Source organism: Haemaphysalis longicornis, unplaced genomic scaffold (genome assembly GCF_048455015.1).
Source record: "Haemaphysalis longicornis isolate Haplotype H1 unplaced genomic scaffold, Haemaphysalis longicornis Haplotype H1 scaffold_4, whole genome shotgun sequence".
Taxonomy (NCBI): domain Eukaryota; kingdom Metazoa; phylum Arthropoda; class Arachnida; order Ixodida; family Ixodidae; genus Haemaphysalis; species Haemaphysalis longicornis.
In genome coordinates this window covers 105,012,315-105,035,418 of record NW_027526361.1, presented here as the reverse complement: position 1 = coordinate 105,035,418, position 23,104 = coordinate 105,012,315, and the positions used below count along the sequence as shown (strand labels likewise).

Below are 23,104 nucleotides of genomic sequence, written 5' to 3'. Positions count from 1 at the left end.
AAATTAAAAATTTTATTCACGATAAGCTGGTCATCGATTTTGTTATACATCCTTGTTTACGTACACGCAACGTACACGTCGGTCTCCATTCCAGACCCGTCCCATCATTGAACATGTCTCTGCCGGGAGAAAGTTCTCTCGACATCATAGCTCCCATTAGCTTCTCACAACAATGTCAGTGCAGCATTTGCCATCCCAGGGTAGTGAGCGGTAGAGTCATGCCAATACTCAATGAGTTCGACACCATGTGGGTCTTGCTTCCAGCATAGTACTGTTTGAGAACGGCGGACCATCAGCCTACAATCGTGCAGACTGCTACTTTGAAAAGGTCCACTCGGGGAGAAATCGCGTTTACCCCGATTCTTCTGAAACATGTTTGGGGTGTGAAAATTGGGTAAAATCGGGGTTTACCCGAAAAACGAACAACCTTAAAGTATATTCCAAGGCTGCGTGTCGTTAAGTATGTGGCCACTCGCGCTTTATAGCAAGAACCAAAGAAAGTTAATGAAACCACGGTAAATGGTCTGCAAGTCCGGAAGAAACAGAATAGCTCTAACAGCAATGAAAAAGCCCAGTGCAGTTTTGGGAATGCTAAAGACATTCATCTGGTAGGGCTCACCAGACCAACTAGGTGTGAAATGCACCTCTATTTCGCAAGACTGTGGGGGTTGGGGGGACGCTTAACTATCGTGTACAAATGCAGAGAGAAATCAAGGAATGAACATTTTATTAATCACACACATTTTAGTAATTCTTTTGTTTTTCAACTTCCAACGATTAGCTTATCACTCGATGGATGCATCTTTTGAAGTATACAGGGTAGGCAGTTCACAAGCGATAAAAGGTGTCGTTGGAACAGTGTGGTATCTGATAAGGCCCTCTGATTTCAGTTTGTGCAAGATTCTGCAACCTCCCTGTGTCATGTGACGATGTTTCGAAGAAGCGTTCAGTCGTGCATGTGGACTATAAGCCCGTCTCTGCACTGCTCGCAGAGGATATAGGAATGTTTGCGAGCGCTCACCTCGCAACAAGACGACCAAGCATAAATTGTTTGTCGTATGCTGATCCCCGAGTACAATTTTACATTATCCATCATACTTCTTTCATCAAATGTTTGTGAAATTTATGCCACATTGGCTTGTCCAGGGTAGCGGTTAATATCTGAGGTATGATATTGACAAGCATAGCTGGCATGCTGTCAGGTGTGAGTGCTCCGCTAGATTATGTAAGCGCACAAAACCGATTTACATCGGGGTGTATAGCCGTAGCATGACCATCTGAGGAAACGCTGCTTATGGAGACACTATTTGTAAAATTCAGACCAGTAGAATGACAATCAGGTCCATGCATATGCCGATTTTGCAATGCCGGCCTGTGACACACACCTGGCGCTCACTCAGACCGAGTGTACCACACTAAGATCGTGTCAAAGATATTTACACTTTCATAAATACACCACATTTGCAAACAGAGTGACTACTTCACATTAATATGTATTTTGAAGGCATACAAACGGCAAATCTCAGTCGTGAACGTGCTGCAAAAGCAGCGGCGACAGTGGTGAGCGGTCCGGAGACTCCTGCGACTACTGTCGTAACGGGCCGCTAGGGGGATTTCAGTGGCGCCCCTAACGGCAGCGCTCGGGGCATATAGTATTAAGGTGTTACCGTAGTAACAGGAAGTTTAGTGTGTGCTTTTACGCATGCATTATTCCCATCGTGGCAGATTGTTATCCTAGAAAACTCTCTAAAAAAATTGAGTAGTGCTTCCTATGTGCTAACGTTGCATCAGCAAACTTGAATGCACCATTCAATGCTCAGTGCAGCAACACTAAGTTTGAAGGAGGCTGCTAAGCAGGGATTGCTTTGCAGCATTCATTTTTGGTGCCCTGATGGCTTTGCTTGCATTAAAAATGCTTTTCTTTTTCTGTTCCCCTTACTTCAGTGTCGGTCAGTTGCCTGTTCTCTCTACTCCTATTTGCTTGTTATAAAAAAGCTAGTCTTACGTGTATGTCTGTGTGAGAAAAGTAAAGTATTATCCGTGTGGTTATTTTGGTTGTTTTTCCCCTCACAAATATGGTGTGCCTTTGTCAGTGCGGACCTTAGCACCGTAAATCTCCCTGCGCAACAGGTGTCAAAATTAGAGTTGATACAGAAGTTAAAACGTAACCACTTTCTTTCACCAGTTTGCGTACATTATTACAATGGTTCAGCTTGAGCGGGGTAAGAGGAAATATTCACTGCATTGTGACACCTTCTTTCGCAAGGAACCGAAAGAAGGACACAGCGTTGATTTTTTTTTTTTCTTTTTTTTTTCTTTTTCCCTGCCAGGTGCGTCGGGCGGCATCTGCGAGAAGTACAAAACGTACTCGGAGAACATAAATGGCAAGTCTGAGAACGTCAAGCGCAGCCTCAACACGGGCATCATCACCTTCCTCAACCACAATGCCAAGATCCCGCTCAAGGTCTCCGAGATCACCTTTGCCCACGAGATTGGACACAACTTTGGCTCGCCCGTGAGTGTCGCAGTACTTTCAAAGTCCTACTCACGGCAGCCGTGGGTATTTGTTGGAGGGCGGTGATGTAATGAGCAATAACGAGTGCTTTAAGAAAACTATTATCAAATCTGCTGGCAAGAATGCAGCGCAACTGACTAAAGGGGCGTAATCACTACGTTTGTTTTTCCAGTGTGCAGACGAGATTTTAAAGGATCGAGATTATTTGTATACTAATTTTGATAGCTGTGGTGCTTAGGGTGTGAACTTGCACAGCACATTGCACAAGCAGTTTGATTGATAACCAAAGGACAGAGTGTACAGTGCAGTTTTGATGGACCCGTCGTAGATGCCAATTTGGAACGCTCCTGTGGCAACTCAGTGGTGCGGGAATGTTTAAATTGTGAAATTTTTGTTGTTCCTTTCCCAGACAGTGTGAAGGCAATGAAGGAGGGTAAGGTTGAGATGCAGGCGTTTGCCTGCTTGGTCTGTTCGCTATAAGGGAGCTTGACGTCGAAGGATTGACCGTAACGGCCTTTTCTTTCCACCCGTGCCCCGTTTCCGCAGCACGACTACCCACCCGAGTGCGTGCCGGGGGGCAGCTACGGCAATTACATCATGTACGCCAGCGCCACCCAGGGCCACCAGCTGAACAACCAGCGCTTCTCGCCCTGCAGCATCCGCAACATCTCCGCCGTCCTCTCCGCCATCCTGCGCGGGGAGCAGAAGGAGAACTGCTTCCAAGGTGAGCAGTGTCGGGAAAAGGGTGTCCAAGCAGAGTGTGAACAAGGCTGTGGGAGTACAGTATGGTCCACTCATGACAATATTCAAGTGCCAACAAAATGCCATCGTTATAACCGATAAATGTTATGAGCGGGTTGCGAAATAAATAGATAAAACAGAGCTCAAAGCATTTCATTTGCATGCAAGCAAGGTCGTACAACTACTTATTTGCAGAAAAGAAGCCATAGTCAGTCAGCTTTGTTTGCTGCATGCGAAGCTGCTGCACACGTCTTTTTTTCAAAAGTATCTATAAGTGCTTCACCTAGCTGAGCAAAAGGTCCTTGGCAGAAACGAAGCCACTTATGGACTGCATCATACGTTGGGCCTCTTGCGAAGACGCCACCCGAGTAGGCTGCGCAATCACGTCATCATCCTTGGTGTCCGCAGCATTTATCCGCACGATTGCCTTTTCAGCGAGGAACTCGGACATTTCCGAAACATTGGCCCTCGTGTCCCTTCCACGGAAAAACAGAGGCAGTGGAAGAGGCACCCAGCCTAATTCAAGTGGTGCGCATGTGACACAACAAGCAAACGCGGGGGCAAGCGAGTGGGTGCGGGGACAACGCCAAAGCGGCGGCACCAGGATGGGGGTCAGGAGGAAGAGAGAGAGAATAAACGTTTATTGAACTGCTCCCCTCCTCCCCTCGCTTCCTCAGGCCCTTCGCTTCCTTAGGAAGTAAGCGGCACAATCGACTCGTTTTCTGAGGGGTGGATGGGATGCGAAGCATATCACGGAACATGCCGCCGGTGCGGTCGGCGCGGAGAGCCTGCGGCAACTCGCATTATCAGTGCATCCTTAAACTGGATTCAATCGTTATATCTGATATTGCGGCATAGGAGCGTTGTAATAAGCACTTTCTGTTACCATAGAACGCATACAAAAGCTGACGGGGCCCAAGTTGTTTATCGTTACATCCGATATATTGTTATAAACGGTATCGTTATAAGTGGACTCGACTGTGTACTGAAAAAATGTGCCTCGCTTCAAGCTGCAGAACTAAGTAAGTGGGTGAGGTGGAATGGACTTAGCTGACTTGTGTTGCTGGTGCCGCAGGCTTTCTGGTTGTAAATCTCTTGTTGGCATTCTAGTCCTCCTTTTTAATGCCACAGATGGCGTAAGCTGGAGTAGTCATTCCTTGATTTTGTGTTCACATTGAGCACCCCATTTGTTTCCCCTTTGTTTTGCTAATTGATGAATATTTTTAAAAATGAGCATTTAAGAATGGCTTTCATTGCCTCCGTAATGAGAGGAGAGAAGCAGTTTTTCCATTTTGATGGGCCAAACTTTTTGGAGGGAGGAAATGGGCTTTGTTTAGCTTTCAGGTTTAGAGCTGATATCCAGGAAACCCGAAACTCCAAGAATGCTTGTACTACATTGTTGTGCTCCCAGACCTGTCCGTTTCAAAACTCCGAATCCCTGGTGATCTTCTCAGACTTGGGACACCGCTTGGGGATCTCATTCTTACTGGTAATGTGTTCTGGTGTAATGATGGGGTGTGGCTCCCCTCCGCAAGCGGCCGTTGACGCCTGTTGTCCGGTGTTTGCAGAGGACGAGGGCCCCTTCTGCGGGAACAAGATCGTGGAAGGGGACGAGGAGTGCGACTGTGGCTACGAGGAGCAGGAGTGCATGGAGTCGTGCTGCTACCCGCGTGAGCACACGGGCAAGGGCTGCACCCGCAAGCCCCGCGCCATCTGCAGGTACTGTCGCGCACTCTGCTGCTGCTCCTCCTGCATTGAGACCGTTTGCGACCTTTTCCGAAAAGCAACCCGCCACGGTGGCTCAGTGGCTATGGCGTCGTGCTGCTGAGCACGAGGTCGCGGATTCGATTCCCGGCTACGGCGGCCACTTTTCTGATGGAGGCGAAAAGCAGAAACGCCCGTGTGTTCGAGATTTCGGCGCTTGTTAAAGATCCCCAGGTGGTCAAAATTAATCCGGAGCCCTCCGCTACGACGCGCCTCATCACCTGCGTTGCATCGGCGCTTTAAACCCTACTATCATCAATCTTTTCCAAAAAGCAGTGTCTGGATGAAATGCCATGGAGAGGTTTCACTGATCATATCTATACTAGGCCAACTTTGGTTAGAATCGTGGTTTGTTGCACTTCCAGTTGTGCAGGAGGACTACCAAAGTAGGCAGTTCAACTTCTAAAAACAAATTTACTCCAATCAGCAAATTTAGTTGGCAAATTTAAACATTGATTTGAGCAGTGTAAAACTGTGTTATGCAAACGGGGACAGTGAAAGGTACACACAGATGACTGTTTGTGTGTATCGCTGAATGACCCTGTTTGTGTAGTGCAAAGTCTTACAATGAATCAGTTCTAACTCGGCCGTCCCACTGTAATGTTCAAGCAGTTTTTCTGTATCGCGTATCTTTTCTTTTCTTTATTTCTCTTTTTTTTCTTTCATCGTAGGAACGTTATTGAAACGTCTTTGTTAGCTCTGTATCTCATGAGAGCATTGCTACCACCACATGAATGCCATATTTGGTTTGCAAAATTACGCACTTAGGAGCTCGTTGCTGCACGTGTTTTTGTAGCGCATAAAAAATACCTTAGGTGGGTTACTATTGTTAGAGAAAGCAACTTTCTACACTTTTTTAAAGAAAGCCATTATACCAAACTCTGAGTGAGTGGCCGGCAGCATAAATAATTTGCTGCTGAGTTATAAAAACAATTCGTTCTGACACATTGCTGACAAATGATTGCCACTACAAAATTCCACTTGTTCACCTGATTCTGGTTGCCTAGACTTATTTTTGTCTTTCCTGCACAGCTTTTAGCACCTTGAGCTCTGAGAATTCTACTGCAGTGATGTGTCACTTGCACTCTTTGTTACCTGTTCCTTTTGGTGATGTGACCTCGTGATGTCACTCCCACATTTGCAGTCCCAGCCAAGGCCCCTGCTGCACCGACACATGCAACTTCGAGAGCAAGGAAAAGCTGTGCAAGCTGGAGTCTGACTGCACCGAACTGTCCTTCTGCGAATATCCTTTTGCTCGATGGTCACCTGTCCGTTGCCCGCGTTCGCGCCACTTATTCCGTGCAGCACTGCAGAAAGCTGAGCACGTGTAGCTTCACATTTTTAAAACCTCGGGAAAAGCGGTCTGTTTTGCGCAGTGTGCAACTCCAAAGCTGTTGTCATTATCATTCATCTCTTGGAAAATATCTAGGAAAAGTTTTTAGGGCTAAGTGTCTCTACAAGTTTGACCAAACCTAACAGGGTTTGTCCGCAGGAACGTGCGTCTGATGTGAGCCCGTTTTTAGTGGTGGAACCTGTTAGCACGGATGTAGCTGCAGAAAGTTCAGCTCGCCAAGTAGGCAATGTGGCCAACGACTGCTGCGTGGTGTTGTATGGACGCCTTGACTTGCTGCGCTGCCCCCTCCACTGGTCGCCAGGCGAGCTGCCCCGAGCCCGTGCACAAGCGCAACAAGACGGAGTGCAACAACGGCACGCAGGTGTGCTGGAGCGGGGAGTGCAGTGGCTCCATCTGCGAGAAGTACGGCATGGAGGAGTGCTCCCTCACCGACGACTCCAACCCCTCGCCTGACAAGATGTGCGAGGTCGCCTGCCAGGAGAGAGGTCGGCACTCTCTTCCCCTCCTTCTCTCTCTGCCACCCTCCATCTCCACCACAGAGTATGAACGAGGTGGAAGGGGAAATGGCACTTCATAGGACTGCCAGATAATGCCACAAGCAGCCTAGGATAAGCGGGCAGCATCTGTCGCAAGAGAAGACACTGAGCGGTTGCGCCGCAATTAGTATTTCGCTGCGCATCCCCGGAATAATCTGTAGTCGCTATCATTTTGCCCATCAGGTGTTGCTATCCTCTTTGCCGTCGCAGCTGCAAAGCTTTGTAGCCCGCGTTGGTTTTCAGTGTGGCATTACCTGGCAGCTCACCTGCGCCTGCCAGAGTGGGCCATTTCACCTCCTGCCGAGAAGTTCCGAAAACACGCCCACCCAAAGGAGAGATATGAAGTGAAAAATATGGGATGGGCGATCTTTCGGGTCAGGTGCGAAAAACTAGAAAATGTGGCCGCACCGCTGACCAAAACTGCGGAGAAGGGAGAACTTTCGGCTAGAGTGTGGAAAGGGCAAATAAGCGACCGCATCAACACATGAATAGATGATTCGCGTTTATTTTGTTCGCTCATCGGCGCTAAAGCCATCCATCGATTTTAGGGGATGGCGATGTTTGGAGTCTTTTAGTAAATTTCACCCCTCAAGGGGGGTGGTCGATGTTTCGAGGGGGGGGTCAGAACTTTACGGTATATATATATATATACTTTCTCTATGCTTTCCACCGATACCTCTTGTGACGAAGACGGTAGACACCTCCATCTGTGCGAGGCTTTACAGCAATGTGGCTTTCCCTGGGATGCCTTATTAACTGTGATCGCTTGGAAGTGTAGATGTGATCTGCCGAAACTGTGTAACGGCCGTTTTTTCATTTGGGCAGTGCTTTTTTGAGGCTGTGCTGTGGGGAGTGCATTGCTGCATAGGTGGGGCTGCAAAAGTTTTGTGACTGCGAGCAAAGATTAGTTGGCACGTGATGCCGCAATGCGGGTCGTGAGTGGAGAAAGCACCGTGGTTTGCTTGACCATTTGTTATTTAGCTATACGTTTGTGTGCATGAAGTGCCTTGAAGCGTAACAATTATCGGCAGCAAATGCGCAAATACGAGAAGCTTTTTCTTAGTGTAAGGGTATTATATGTGACCTCTGTTTATGACTAAGTGATGTCTCAGAGTAAAGCAACATTTAACAAAGGTATTCTTTCCTTTCTTTTTATTCTTTGAACTCATCCTTTCTGCATTGGGATTTGATTTCTCTGACACGTCTATATATGTATGTTGTTAGGTTGCTTTAAAAAAACCGCGACTGTTTTAAAAAGTGAGCGATCCAAAACCTGCTCCTAAAGGTAGCCATTCTTCTTGAGCTGATTGGGTTCTCCAGATTGCAAATAACGATACACATAAAAGCCGTTTCACTGTGCTGGGCACCATACCTGTCTAAATTGCAACACTCCATACTATGGCTGCTTAGAATTATTTGAGTTAATCACACAACCAACAACGCAGCATTTATTACTCTGCTGAGATGAAAATGTGTTACAAAGCCTTCCCTGATAATAGTAATTAGAATAAAAATTACCCGCTGTTGGTGCGACTTTTAAACAAGCCCCAGAGAATGTCAAGTAGCATGCTGAATCGTACCTTTAACAAATGGTTTGGGGGGTAAAAAGGGTCAGGACAGAAATTAAACCACACGGCACCATGGCCAACCGAAAAACGATGAAACAGACAGAGCCAAGTTTGTAGAGGATAACCAAAGTTTGTAGAGGATAGAGGATAACCAAAAAGGTTCTGAGAACCCGGTCACAACAGTCGCCCTTCTTCGGAATCACGCAGACAAACCCGAGTCATGCAAGAGCACGTACGAGATCGAGCGCATGAAGGAGATCCGGGGCATCAAGCTGCGCCCGGGCTCCCCGTGCAACAACTTCCACGGCTACTGCGACGTCTTCCAGAAGTGCCGCAACGTGGACGCCGAGGGGCCCCTGGCGCGCCTCAAGCGGCTCCTCTTTGACCGGCAGTCCCTGCTCACGGTCAAGCAATGGGTCACGGTCAGTGGTGCTGCTGGGCTCCTGCTGCTGCATATTGAGGCTTTTGCTCCAGGTCACCTATGAAAAATTAAAGCCGTTCCACTTAATGTGAAAGCTGTCGGAAGTGCAGAGCAGTGATTCGCCATAATGGGCTGTACGGCTGTTATCCACTCTCTCTTACCACCCATCACTCTCTTCGCCGCCCTGTCTCATCCCTCTCGTGATGAATTCAACGGAGGCTTGTCCAACACATTTCAAATTTCCCGCATTCGCAGTGCTCGTGCACCCCTGCCTGAAATTGCGCCAGCGGGAGTTCTGTTCTTTTTGTGCTCACTTTTCCTCCCACACGTGCCGGCGTTGAACTGCCACTTTTTCTCGCTTACTATCGCAAAGACCAACCCACGAGCGTTCCTAACCAAATGAATGCAAGCGCTGCCGGTTAATTGCGTATATTTTGTCTCAAATGTACCAGCAGTTTTCTTTGCGCTAAACAACGGGGACATGTATGATGAGCGCCAGCGGTTCATGAATTTTGAACCCTTGTGACTATGTAAACCGCTTGGCTTTCAAAGCCTCTGTGGGACGCCTTGATGACAGCCGCTTTGACAGAACGCCGTGGGGCTCTGGTCCATCGAGCGAGCTACAGCGACGAGGCGAGCCCCTAAAGTGCTCTGCACTTAAAAGCTGTGCTGCCATCATATGGCCAGTAGCTTAGTTTCATCACCAGTGATGCAGATTGGTGCACATCAGTGCTATAAAGGAGAACACAGTGTGGTATAGCTTAATTTATTGTACATTTTATGAGCAGGCGCCTTAGGGCAGTGGAAAATTTAATCAATGAAAAAGCGCTGGCGGAGGAGAAGATGTGGGCTACTGAGCTCAGCTCAGGCCAGTGCAGTGCTCTAGCGCTGTTCTCTTTGACACTAGACACCAGTTTTTGCCCTGTTATGGGTAGTATGTCTCGTTAAGGGCCTTAGTTCGTTAAGAGACTGAGAGATGCTTTGTGGACGCAATGTACAAATCTGTCGTCAAATACCAGTCGGCTGTGATTACTGACATTGCTTAGTAATGCTGTTAAATACATTAGCGCTGGTCTTTCTGAGGTAATATCGAAAATGGCTTAGTAGAGTGTGTGCGGGGGCTAGTTGGTGTCGGCGATTCATAGCTTCGTATAGCACAAAAAGGGAGACAACCGCAGGAAGGCATAACAGGCACAAGTGTTTGTGTCTGTGCCTGTTGTGTATTTCTGTGGTTGCCTCATTTTAAGTGCAGAGCACTTTAAGGGCCTGGCTTGTCGTAGCTCGACCAGGGTCACGGTATACTGCAGTCACGCGGCATCACGCACCCAAACAAGAGGCTTCAAAAAAGATGATCGCTTCCCCTGGTCGGGACCTTGGCTTTGTCAGTCCACACAGGCACACAATACTCACGACACTCATACGCAAAGTGTTGGGGGTGATCTTTGCATGACGCTGCTGCCATAGATGCTGCTGGTGCTAGACCGCAAATAAGTACAGTAATATAAAATAAGTGGAAAAAATCATGAATTAGGACATTAATTACCCCAGATGAATGAATACCCTATTCATTGTCTTTTTATAGGCCTTTTCAGGGGCTGCAACACCCTCCCTTGACTACTTTCGTTATCAACATGAGGCTGATAGTGAAACTAGTCAAGAGAGGGCACAGGCGCCACAGCCCCTTTGTTGAATCACTGCTGCGCGCTCGACAGCTTTCACGTTGAGTGAAACTGCATAATGTTCTGGTGCTATTTGAAGCTTTGAAAATGGCTGTTTTTGTGCCAGAGTACGTTGCCATGATTTGTTGCACATATTCCTACTGCTGTGCTCACTTGTTGAAAGTCGCCTCCTCCCCCTTTGCAACCAATGCAGCTCAACTGGTGGGCAGTGCTGCTGATGATGGTGTCTCTGATCGTGGTGATGGCAGTGTTCATCCGCTGCTGTGCCGTGCACACGCCTAGCAGCAATCCCCGCAAGGCACCCGCGCTGCGCATCTCCGACACGCTACGGCGGCCTGGGGACACCTTCCGGAGAAAGGTCGGTGCGGTCTGCTGCCTGTGCGAGTATTTACAGAGCTGCTTGAATCACAGGCTGGGAAACATCCCAGAGGGGGGGGTGTCGTGGTTAAAAGGGGACCGTGATGACAAAATACAACTTCAGTTTGAAATAATTAACTTTTGGTAACTCACTCTGCTCCATTCCAGCCACGAAAGACACCTTTTAACCAAAAATATTCAAGAAATAACGAAAAACTTTCAAATTTTGCGCCATAGCAGCGTAATATGGGCAGGAGTGGCGTGCTAATGGCCAGCACTAAAAACATTTTTATCATCTTGAATCGTAACAGCACAAAAAGGATGAGGTAAAAATTGTTACACGTCAGCACGAATACCCACCAACGCACCCAACTATCCATTTTGTTTCATTTTGATCCGTGTGTTAACTACAGGTTCGCATTAAAGTCAAATGACCAAACATAACTAGAGGCCCCACTATTATCGCCCAGTCATGTTTCTTGGCAGTAGCTTATTTCAGCCACTACCAGTCGTGTAAACAAGATTTCGTGATGTCATAGAGAAATTGCTGGGAAGTGGTCATTTGCTTTTTCTAAAAGTATCTCCATTATTTGTTTGAAGTTTGCAATAAAATGGGCGTCGTTCTTGTCTTAAGGCAAGGCGGTCTTTTTAATGAACCAAGCTTGTAGTTTGTCTTCATGGCCCCTTTCATCAACAATCCCTGGCCAAACCAGGTCGCTGTACTTCACTCCCACTAGTCAGTCTGGGGGGGATCCTGGTTAACGTTCCAACCTTTCTTCAGTTGCCCTCTTTTTCTTTTTCTTTTTCTTTTTTTAGAAATCGTATGGTTAGCCACAGTATTGAAAAGAGGGAAAGGTGTTTCTGGAGTCTGTCTTTCTTTCTCTCAGCTGACCTGAACACAGCACATCCAACAATTGGCCTTGCCTTTAGCTTCTGCCTCCTCTGGCATAAATTTTCACGAGTTGTTGTTACTATGTTCGTTATCAGGAATTATCATGACGAATGTCAACCAACGCTCTACCTGTTAGATTGAGGCGTTGTTACGACCGCGCCGCCACTGGAATGAGCGCTTGAGCTGCCTGAAAGCGTTAGGCCTGCCATTGTGACGGAAATTCGATGACATCTTTCAATAAAAGTCCTGATGGCGACTTCTATCGCGATACTGATCTATATTATCAGCTCCTTTCCCACAAATGGAACTTTATTCTTTGCAAAAGTGCATTTCTGGGCAGCAGTTATGCCTGTAGCTCTCTGGCTGCGTGCATCAGTTTGAAGACGCGGTGCCAGTGCCCAGTCGCCACTTGCCGGGTCGTGTGTGTGAAGTGACGTCACGAGTTTCTGGTGAGTGCTGGAGGCATACGGCCGCGTCACTTCCTTTCGCTGTCTCGGGGTGATGTCGTGTCGATGTCCATTTGCTTCGTGCCTCTCCACGTGCTGTTCTGTCAGTGCAAGAAATGATATCAAATTGCAGTACGTTCTACAGTCAAACCTGGTTATAGCGAACTGCAATATGCGCCACGATTAGTTCGATATATCCAACAGTTCGATATAGCCGAACCCGCCTATAACGAATTAATTGTTACGAGTTCGAAATACGCGGGAATCCCCTTGCCATCTCTGCATGCAGAAACGAACAAAATAAAGTATGTCATTACCATACACAAAACAATCAATTTATTGCAAATAATAAAGCTACTTTCCGCCTTAACGCCTTAACTGCCTACTTCCAAAAAAAGCGGTGATTTTTGTTTTCCCTTTCGTATTGGCAGCGTCAACTAGGACAACATTTTTTACACGAGACATTGTTTGCTCCAATTCGAGTCCACGTCCTTCAATATCAAAAAAACATTGGCGGAGGACATCGACTGCCGAAAGCACTTCATTAAGCGTCGGACGGCTTTCACTCGCGACATCCTCTGCCTCCTTGGGGCTTTTCATCAGCATTACGACGGTGCTGCTGACGGTGCCCGCGTCCGAGGGGCTTACAGTGACGGCAACGTCGTCGTTGACACTCGGGCAATCTTCGAAGGACAATCCTTTCGTCACAGCATCGGGAATGTTGGCGAGCTGCCGCCTTGGTCCGGACTCACTGACTGGGCGGGTTCCGTCATGAGTTCCACGCGTCGGAAACAGTTACGGAAAGTGTCGGGCGTCATGTCACTCCATACGAGGCGCAATGTCTCAGTCGCGACCGTTCAAAATGTCAATCGCCGCTCCGAGACCATGCATTTTGGCGGCCATTCTAGGCACGCTGAGTTCGATATATCAGATGTGAAGTTCGTTATAAGGAATGTGTTTCGCATGTATTTTCGTAACTGATTTATTTTTGTTCGATATATACCATAATTCGCTCTATCCGGGTTCGTTATATTCGGGTTTGACTGTACGCGTCGCTGGCCGCTCATATTTCAGCCAGGGTATTCTGTTGAGTAAAGGAAGTGAACTGTGTAATAAACTTATGACAGAAAATTGGTGTCAGTACCCTTTTAACCCCTTAAGGGCTTACGACGGCCTGAGACGACGGCCTGAGCTTGTCATGAGCAGTTGCCAGTATTTTGCTTATGACGAGCTCTGCTCATCACGGGTCTTTTGCAATGCTACAAGAGGCTTTTGACGAGCCCAGCTCATCAAACGGTGCTTTTCTATTTACAACATAGATGGCAGCACGGGTTCGACCATTAGCGCTTGTATTCAATGAGAGTTTCCACACTAGATGGCGGAACGGGTGGTTTCTTTCCCGCACGATATACAAACATGGCCTCATCCGTGCGGCGTTCTGGTGCGAAAAATCTGTCTTCTTCAGATGATGAAAGCGAGAGTGATGAGGATATCGGCTGTGTGTTTGATTCTTCAAGTAAAGAGGATAGCGATGACGTTTTTACGGACAGCGACTCCGAAGGGGAAGGCAGCCGCTATGATACGACGGAAAGCTCCCATGAATGGTACCGCATAGACCCCGAGGAGGCTCTGTGCGTAGTGCCGCGCTCTGAATGCTACCACACAGATGGTAGCCTCACCTAGCTTCAGGTGAACTATCGAGGAATAGTGCGTTATCGGCGCAGCAATTGAAACCCCCAGCCTTTACTTTGTGGAGGTGCAGAAATTTATTTGTGAATACATTTGATATGCCCCAGGTATAGCGTATGATATGGAGTGGAGAATGACCAATAAAACTTTATTATATGCTGTAAAATATTTTAAACAATATCTTTTTGTTTTGAACACGTTACTGAAGCATATCATCTCATTAAAAAAATTGGCCATTTTAGGACAGAATTCTTTCATTTAATCGGCCCTTAAGGGGTTAAAGGACCTGCCCGAGCTTCCAATCTCCCATTCTTTGCATGCAGATGTTACTATTAGTAAATTGTGCCCACGCCTGGTTTGAGCCTCATCGCTCGTGAAAGGTACGGTACTTACTGCGGGTAGCTAGCTGGCCGATCTGACCTTGTGCTCTTCTGTTCACCACGAACTGCTGTTGATAATCTGTAAAGCGTGCATCGCTCCGCCCTTGTTATGTTTGGGCAAGGGGGGCACGGGGAACGACTCCTCGACACGGCTGCCGTGATGAGAGTGTTTATTTCACTCTGGGATCATGCGAGAGAAGATCATATGAAACGGCTGCGGTCACCAGGACGAGGTGAGGTGAGGGTGCTAGCCTGAACAATAGTGGCCAGGACACAGCGCTTGATATTCGAAATGGCGCTTGTTGTTTCGAAGGCTTCGCTCGCAGCTGGCTCGATGGGGTTTGGGAGGCTGGTATAGGTGGGTGCGCTGGCCACTTGAGCATTCAAAAGCATTGCTCATTCCATTGGTCAAAAATGATAAAAGTCCAAGCCAGCCTGCTCAGCTGGAGAAATGCTGTCATGGTCGGCCATGGCTTGGAGACCTAAAAGTTACCGTTGCCAGCGTGAAAGTGCCTAGACCACACCGGTGTCTTGCTTCAACTTTGCGACGCAATGGCTACGGCACGAAAAAATGAAATGGAAATGGGAGAGAGAAATGCCAGCTTTATTTGCTTTTTCTGAGGAAGTAACGCATCGTTGCTTGTTGAACAAATGCCAAGAGAGCTACGAAACATATTTTAGTTGAAACACAATTTCATTCAGCTTTTAGCGTCCCTTTAATTATCGCATGAGCTCATCGCTTCCAATCTCCCACTCTCCACAGTTGCCTTCTTTTTGCCTCGGGTTGCCTCTGTGCCTCTTTCTTTATACTTGTGCTTAAACACCACCAGGAAGTGGCATTATACTACAACCATAATTTTATTTTGTCATAGTCGAAACTACCACTGTATGAAATTTTATGTTGTAAAGCACTACATATTATTTTGGTTTAGTGTGAAAAAATACCGTATGCTCGTGCTAGTGGGTGTAACATTTCGTACTTTTATTGTGCTATTTAATTGATACGATGTTTAGTGCAGCAAAGATCAGTGATAAAGAAACAGGTCAGTTTGGAGACGAGGAAAGTAGTTTAAAGGGACCCTGCAACACTTGCCATCGACCACTAGTACTGTATTTTGGGATAAAGTCTATTGTCCCAGAAATCTCCTCCCGCAAGAATTATGAAAATCCGTTCACAATTAACGAAACGACGCGCGATGAGAAATCGCGCATAATTGTTCCCTCTCTAATCGAGCGCGGACAAGGCGACGAAAGCTGCGCACTCTCTCCCGGAGAGGGGGGCGGCTCGCGGCGTTCTCTTCGGCGGCCTTCGATATATCACATGCCGGGTAGTTTTCTCCTTTTCTCCGCAACGCGGAGGGGCCTATTTCCGGTCTGGTGCCACAAAAAAGCAGGCATGGGTGCCTGCTCGAGACTGCGCGCTCGGGCTGGTAGGGCGTTTTTGAAGCAATAAACGTTTGTAGTCGAGTGGTCCCGTTGAAAGGGAAGTATTGAGCTCATCACTCAAACTCCGCGCGCACTCAAAACACAAAATAAACGGCAAAACTGTGCCTACAGGTTCAGGCATAGAAGAGGTTCGTACACAGCGATGACGACGACGGAAATGGGAGAATCTAGCCGCGAAGTTGACCAGTGACAGCCGATCGGGCAGCCATGGCCTATGTGACGTCCCTTAGGCCATGCATAATGAGGACAACTGAAGAGAGAGCGGTTTGTTTTTCCGCGTCTTTCACATCGATTTGCGCGCTCACCGCTTCACGTGCACGTGTAATATTTGGCTCAGGTATTCCTGGCAGTGTAATCTAAACGTCGCGCAGGTTTACTTGCACTGCTCAAAGAGTGTTGCAGGGTCCCTTTAAAACGTGGTTGTAAAACCAAGTCGTTTGGAAGACATTGGGGAATGACAGGTCAATAAATATTTGTGATAGCGCTGTAAAATTTTGAAACATTTTCTTTAGAGTGAGTAGGTTATAAATAAAAGTAGCTCATAAAATTGATTTTTGGGCAGTTTTCTGAAGACCAGGGTCTTCTGTTAACTAAGTGTGGTGCTACCAAGAAGGCCTTTACGGGATTGCAGATAGGCCCTCATTCATTGCAACATAGAAACAGGAGCTGCTGACTTTGTGAAAATGCAGAGTGAAGTGCAGCTGCATAAGTACCCTTTTGTGAAAATGATTATTCGAAGTGTTGTAGCTTGAATGTGCTCACCTGAACCAAAGGAGTACACTGTGCGAAGAGGAGAGTGGCAGATAACCGAGCGATGTCAATCACCACAGACGAGCGACAGTGTTTGCTGTGACAGTGTGCTGTGACAGTGTTGCTGCAAGTTGCAAAAATTAGGACCGTTTGCAACTCGGAAAAGGTTCATGCTTAATTATCTTTTGGCTGGCTCGTATTCAAGGACGGAGGAGCTTGGAAGTGAGCTTGAAATACTGGCTTGCTATTGAATTCATCATCAGCCTATCTACGCCCACTGTGGGACAAAGGGCTCTCCCATGGATCTCCACTTATCCCGGTCCTGTGTGCTAACTGCGACCAATTCATCCCCGCAAACTTATTGATTTCATCTGCCCATCTAACTTTCTGCCGCCCCCTGCAACGCTTGCCTTCTCTAGGGATCCACTCTGTTACCCTTAATGACCACCGTTTATCTTGCATTCACATTACATGCCCTGCCTACGCCCATTTCTTTTTCTTAATTTCTACTAATATGTCCTTAACACTCGTTTGTTCCCTGACCCACTCCGCTCTCTTCTTGTCCCTTAATGTTACACCTACCATCTTCCGTTCCATTGCTCGCTGAGTCGTCCTCAATTTAAGTTGAACCCTCTTAGTTAGCCTCCAAGTTTTTGCCCTGTAGGTTAATATGCAGCTGTCGTACACTTTCTTCTTCTTCAGGTGCAATGGTAGGCTGCCATTCATTATCCGAGAATGCCTACCAATGCACTCCACCCCATTCTCATCCTTCTAATTATCTCTGCCTCATGTTGGGATCCTGCAATTGAATTAGTTTTCAGTAAATTCACGATTATCGCACCATCCAGTCGTCGTTCTTTGCCAGCACATTTGAGAGGCTGCCTCATTTTGCTTTTTTGTCCATCTGCAGCGGCGTGTGCCAGACCCCTCCGCAGTGCCCGGTGGCCCCCCTCCCCCGTACCCGGGGGGTCCGCGACCCAGTGCCCCGCCGGCCGGCCCCTCGCACGGCTACGGCCAGGGCAGGGGCCACTACAACAGCCGCTCGGCCCACGGCTCGGTGGGGGCTGCGGCTTCGTCTTCGGCCGGTGCCTCTTCCTCCCGGCACCACCAGGGCTCGCGGGGGCAGACGGTGGCCCTGCCGCCCGAGGCGGTGGAGCTGCGGCCGGCCGGCAAGCGGCACCTCTGACACTGCGGGCGTGGCTGCCGCCACTGACCACCACCGCCACCACTGCAATGAGGGGCCCGCCTGACCCTCTGTGCCCGCTGCCTTTCATACCTGCCAAAACGAACAGTGCCGCAACGCCAAGGGCTGGCTGCTGGGGCCGTGTTTGTGGACACCGCTGTTGTCCCCCTCGCTGGGTGGGCGAAGATGTGGCTCTGCACTGCGGGGCTATTCGCTTTGGCTGCACTTTGTGCGGTGGGTGCCCTCCCACCACTGGACAGGTGGCGGCTCAACTTCTAGTTTGCAGCGTCGAGAACTGATAGCTCGAGCTGCGAGGCTCAAGGGAGGTCAGTGTAGCAGATGCGAGGAGCGGGGAATCGGAAGTCACTAGCGAACACTTTTGAAACTGAATGTGCCAAGAGTGAGTGGCTGCCCATGGAGCTATTGCCAAAGATGGCCGAGGCAGGCCTTCTGGAAAGCTGTGGCTTTCGGAACGAAAAGAGAAGCTTTGGGTTCTGGGGGCAGAGTGAAGGTGACGTGTACTGCGCGCCTCCTTGGCCGAATTTGAATCTCCCATAACACTGGAAGTGGGCCGAACTGCACACTGAGTGCAGCCAAAGCGAATGCGAAGCACCCCGCCGCCAATTGGGCGAAGTATTTTGGGGAGGGAGAAAGGGCAGTGATTGTCATTTGCTCTGTCGTGGCTGTTGTTTTGGAGGCATTAGCGGCCTCAAAGAACGCTGAGCAAATGTGAAAGCTTCGGAAGGTTTCTGTGCTCCAAGGCATGCGAGCGCTCTGCAATGTTCTGTTCTTGGCTTTCACTTCCTCAAGGTTGGCTAGGGATGCTAACGCATTTCTGAACTAATTTGTAACTCGCACTCCTTCTTTTTAACATCTTGAGCAATTGGCATGCGTGTTTTTTAGACTTGGCGTGAAATATTTTTACGGAGGAGTTTCGGGAATTTTTAGAATTTATTTATTTGGGTTTATACTCAGTTTTTTTTCTCTTTAAAATCAGTGTTGCCCGGTCAGTGCTGTATCAATTTGTGAGACATCTGCGTTACTGATTTCCTTACTTTAAAGTTACAGCATGCTATAATTTTAAACTTCGAATTGCCCCTATTTACAAACTCTTTTACTTAGTTTAACCAGCTGTAGCTTTTCAACAAAATCAAGGTGAGAGGTAGAGATTATTCTAAGGTATTTTTGCCAGATGCATGTGATTTTGGTTGCCTGCTATCAAGCATCAGGTAGAGAAGTATTGAATATTTGGAGCACAGAAATGCAACGTAATGAATGTACCACATCTTTCAATAAGTGGCCAAATGTGGAATGACATTGAAATATGCCAGGCAAGCTGGCTTGCATCTTTGGGCTGAGTTTCGTTCAGTCATTAAGACTGCTTGCTGCTTTTTTTTTTTTTTTTTTTTTTTTTTGAAGTGTTTGAACTTTGTATGCTGCCTTCACTTGCTCTGCCGGTGCGAACAAAAAGAAAAGAGCCTTCAAATGACTTTTAAATTACCTCACACATTTTAACATCACTTTAGGAGGGCAAAATGGCGCTTTGTTTTTAATATTAAGCTTTCACAAAAATGTACAATTTCTGCAAAATTATGTCTGCTTTTGCAACTACTGATCTTGTTATTAAGTAAGCCTGCTTGTAATGCAAGTTTGGGTACCAGCAAAAATTTCCAGCCAGCCTTGAAGTAAAAGTACTAATGTTTGGCATGGTGCCACTAGTTATAGGAAACAAGTTGGTCATGGCTTCCTAAAACTTCTGACTAAAACTTGGGTCAGCATCAGCTTCAAAATATTGTCCAGCCACTAGCGATTCAAAGATGTGAACGGACAGTTCTTCACTCCATCCTTGTAGTTCAGAACCTGTCGTCGTTTCATTTGTGAAGGCAGGTATTTAAAAATTCAAGGTTGCTTTCAGCGTGGATTCCTTTGTGCCAGAAATTGTTCATTGCACATTGTTTCCCGAACCTTTACTTGAGGCGTTTTCTTGCTGGACTACAGGCGTAGCTGGGAACAGGCTGAATGTTTTAGTCAAAAGTCAGATGTTGAGCATGCGAGATTGATGAACTAAATGGTTTGAGCACAAGTCCAGATTGCCAAAGACAAAAAAAAATGTCGGCTCAAGGTTAAGACTAGTGGCAGTAGAATGCTGTTTTGCGGACATTTTCAGTGTGCCATTAGCGAGAACACATACTTACCTTTTTGAGAGTCATTGCGCGCAAGCATGTTTGGGAAGAATTGAAATAGTTCTGATTTTTTATGCGCTGTCAGGCCTTTCAAATTTGTAATGCCTTCAGTGTCAGAATTCGTGGTGAAATTTCAGCAGACTATGGTGACTTTTTGAGAACTAATAAGCTACACAGTGTTCACCGGAAGCTTATGTTCTATAATTAATTAATCACCAATTCCTAAAAAGAAAGAATTAGCGTACTTCTCATATTTGTTTCAATGCCTGTTTAGAGGAAAATGCAGCAACAAGCAAGAGGGAGGCATGAATCTTTAATCAACAAATATTTGAGCTCTTACTTGACAAATTAATGGGGGACAAAGTTCAGGGGGTTAAAAATAACTGAAGCAAGTTACCTGCGTCAAGTAATCGTTAAAATAATAAAAAAGGAAGTTTAGATATTTGACACTATTATTTGTGTGCCACAGTGCAATAATCTAAACCTGAGCACTACTAGACGTCTTCTAGACGTCTCCAAGTTTATGCGGTACCAAAAATGCATTGCCTTTTGTTTTTCCTGATATGTTTGAGAAAGCCTTCACTGCCAGCTTTGCGACAAAACTAACATCAACTAATGGCACGTTGTTTTTTGCTTATCATTACAGAATTGCTAACTTCGATAGCTTTACTTTTTGAAAAGCTCGCAAGCTACATCGAATCGTTTTTGCAGTCAAGTTATCATTATTGTTGCGCAATCTGTTTGTAGCATGAGAAAAACATGCCCAGCACAAAATAATGCGGCAATTTGGTCCCTCAACGACACTGAGTCATCACTGCCATACACGGAGGAGTGAAAAAAATTCTCATCGAGTGTTCCATATGCTGTGCTTTGCATTGTAGATTTGGGCAGTACAAGTACCGCTGAAGGCTTTTGTCGCCTGACTAAAGAACAGAAATTTGTAAGTCGCAGGTATAGGTTGTATAGAAAAATGGTTGTAAGCTCACCCTACTGCTTTTGCGTGCTGTAACCACTTCCTACTATTATTTATTTTGTGGTGTGGCGTACGTTTTTACGCGTTTGTGGATTGGAACAAATATGTAGAGTTTTCTCGTTGAGAGCAAATTTTGGACCAGATTTTTGTCATATTAGGTATTGTTATTTCGATTTTTGTTCTGTGGAATAGCTTAAATGTATGGCTTCATAGTTTGTGCTGTTTAGGCTCATAGGCTAAGTGCACATGGGTAGTGGGGGCCAGGCAAAGAGGCTGGGGTCATGTTTGGGGGAGTCCATGCTGATTTCAATCAAATCAAGAGGTAGTAGGATCAATGATGTTTTAGAGACAAACATCTTTTAATTGTAAACCAGGGTTCACCCTCTCGATGCCCCTGTCCTCTGTGCCTAGCTTGAAAGAACAGTCTTCCCCCATTCATTACACATGTGTAAATTGCTGCTTTGTTTTCTTTAAAGTTACTTTGTTTTGAAAGAGTCTGCTAGGTGCGTTTTATTGAGCAGAACAAAATCAACTCTTTCTTTTTTCTTTTTTACCCCACTTCCATTCTCCCTTGCACGTTGCGGTTTATATACCACAAGTACGTCTTCGCACCAGTAACCCTACTTCCGCTTTGTAGCATTATTGCTCAGCTGAGCCTTTCAAGAAATCGTGGGGAGCAAATTTGGCTGAAACATCGCTTGCTGACATCGCTGGTCTCGCTTATCAACTAGTTTTGCTCTTGTTTTTAACCTTGCGGAGTAAGCCTCTCAATGCGACTTTGCCTACAAAAGGCAGAACGCATGCGTTTTACACGTGCTGGGAACTTGTTAACTTTATTTTCAGAGTAGGCAGAACCTCTAAGTTGCAAAAAATGCGCTTGGAACACAGCTGCACTGTCCGTATCAGTGTCGGTATGAAAGCTTGAGTTGAAACTTGCAGCAAGCGTCACGGTCTTTGAGCCAACTTGTGGGGAAAGGATGGGGTGGGGTGGGGGACCTATTAAGCAGGGCAGGCTCAGACAAGCTAGTCAGCGTGCATTAGAAGAATAAAGTTGCACGAAGCTGTTCGGGGCATGTAATCTCGGCCGACGTTTGGTGTCACCTTCCGCGTTGGCTGATGCCTCCGCAGGCAACTATGAAAGAGGCGCGTTACCAGCGCAACGCACGGACCATGTACTGTATAATAAGCAGCGCGCAATGTAAGAACACAACACACTCCCTCGAACACACAGGCACACACACGATACACATACCAGGAACACGCGAAGCCACAAGTGTCCTTTTAGGTGTTTTAGCGCATTTTACGTTCGTCTCTTGGGCATCCCACGTCTCAGCTTTGGATGGCTTCCGTGCTGTGGAACAAGCGTAGATCGAGTTCCGAACACGGGCATTAGTCGGCCGCTTGAGTTGCTTCGGTGAGCCTTTATTCCATTTTTTCCTTTTTAAAATCTAGGGCAACTTGTAGGGATGCGATGCCATTACACGGTTCAAACCAAGCAGTTTTGCCATAAGAACAAACTTCCGCATTCTCTTCGAGCTAGTGCTTCGCTGTGCTCAAGGAAATCTTTAGTGCAGTGTGCTTCCAAGGCAGTCCGTCTCTTCTCCAACTTTCCGTGCGTACGCAAGTGCTGTGAGAATTACGATTTTTGTCTGTGCATCAACTCTGCTTGGCCACATGAGGATTGCAAAAAATTTAGCCATCAAATTTTAATTGCCCTACAGATTGTGATTTTTTTTTTTTTTTTTTTTACACACAAGAGCTCGGAAAGTTTACCGCAGAAGCACGCCACCGCTTTTGTGTCATTTATTGCCTAATACGGAATATTTCTGCCGGTCTGAAAGTATTGGATAATCTCTACTTGACTGAGACATAGGCATGAATAAGCAATTTATCAGTGCCCAACGAATGAGCGGGATAGGAGCCCTGAAACTTGCATTGTTTATGAAAATATTGCAGTTGCCAGTGTTGCATTCTCTCGCAGTGAAACACGAGCGTGGCTTGACAGAATGCGTTGTGGGACTTGCTAGTGTCTGTTTGTGAGTGTTTTTTTTGTCGGCGCTTGGGCAACAGCACTGGAGTGTGCAATGTAATGTCGCTGTAAGCCGGGTGTCAGGGCAGTTGGAGCATTGTAACATCAGAACTGTGTTTGAAAAGTTGTCTCTGGGTATCTGTCGATTGTCAAAACTGAATCTAGCCCCTTGCTCAGTCACTGCACTGTTATTATGCC

The 23,104-nt window shown here is 46.8% G+C and overlaps 1 protein-coding gene across 1 annotated transcript in view; it reads left to right on the top strand.

Annotated features, from left to right (window-relative positions):
* Kuz (zinc-dependent metalloprotease kuz) overlaps nt 1–22,087 on the top strand; it is a 56,661-nt gene extending 34,574 nt beyond the window's left edge. Inside the window, exons 7-14 of the mRNA XM_077707515.1 lie at nt 2,331–2,515; nt 3,062–3,239; nt 4,825–4,975; nt 6,165–6,263; nt 6,666–6,859; nt 8,686–8,900; nt 10,772–10,936; nt 17,449–22,087. Coding sequence (XP_077563641.1) covers nt 2,331–2,515; nt 3,062–3,239; nt 4,825–4,975; nt 6,165–6,263; nt 6,666–6,859; nt 8,686–8,900; nt 10,772–10,936; nt 17,449–17,724 — 1,463 coding nt within the window. The 3' untranslated portion in view covers nt 17,725–22,087. The remainder of the gene's footprint in view (nt 1–2,330; nt 2,516–3,061; nt 3,240–4,824; nt 4,976–6,164; nt 6,264–6,665; nt 6,860–8,685; nt 8,901–10,771; nt 10,937–17,448) is intronic.
* Nucleotides 22,088–23,104: the final 1,017 nt, after the last annotated feature.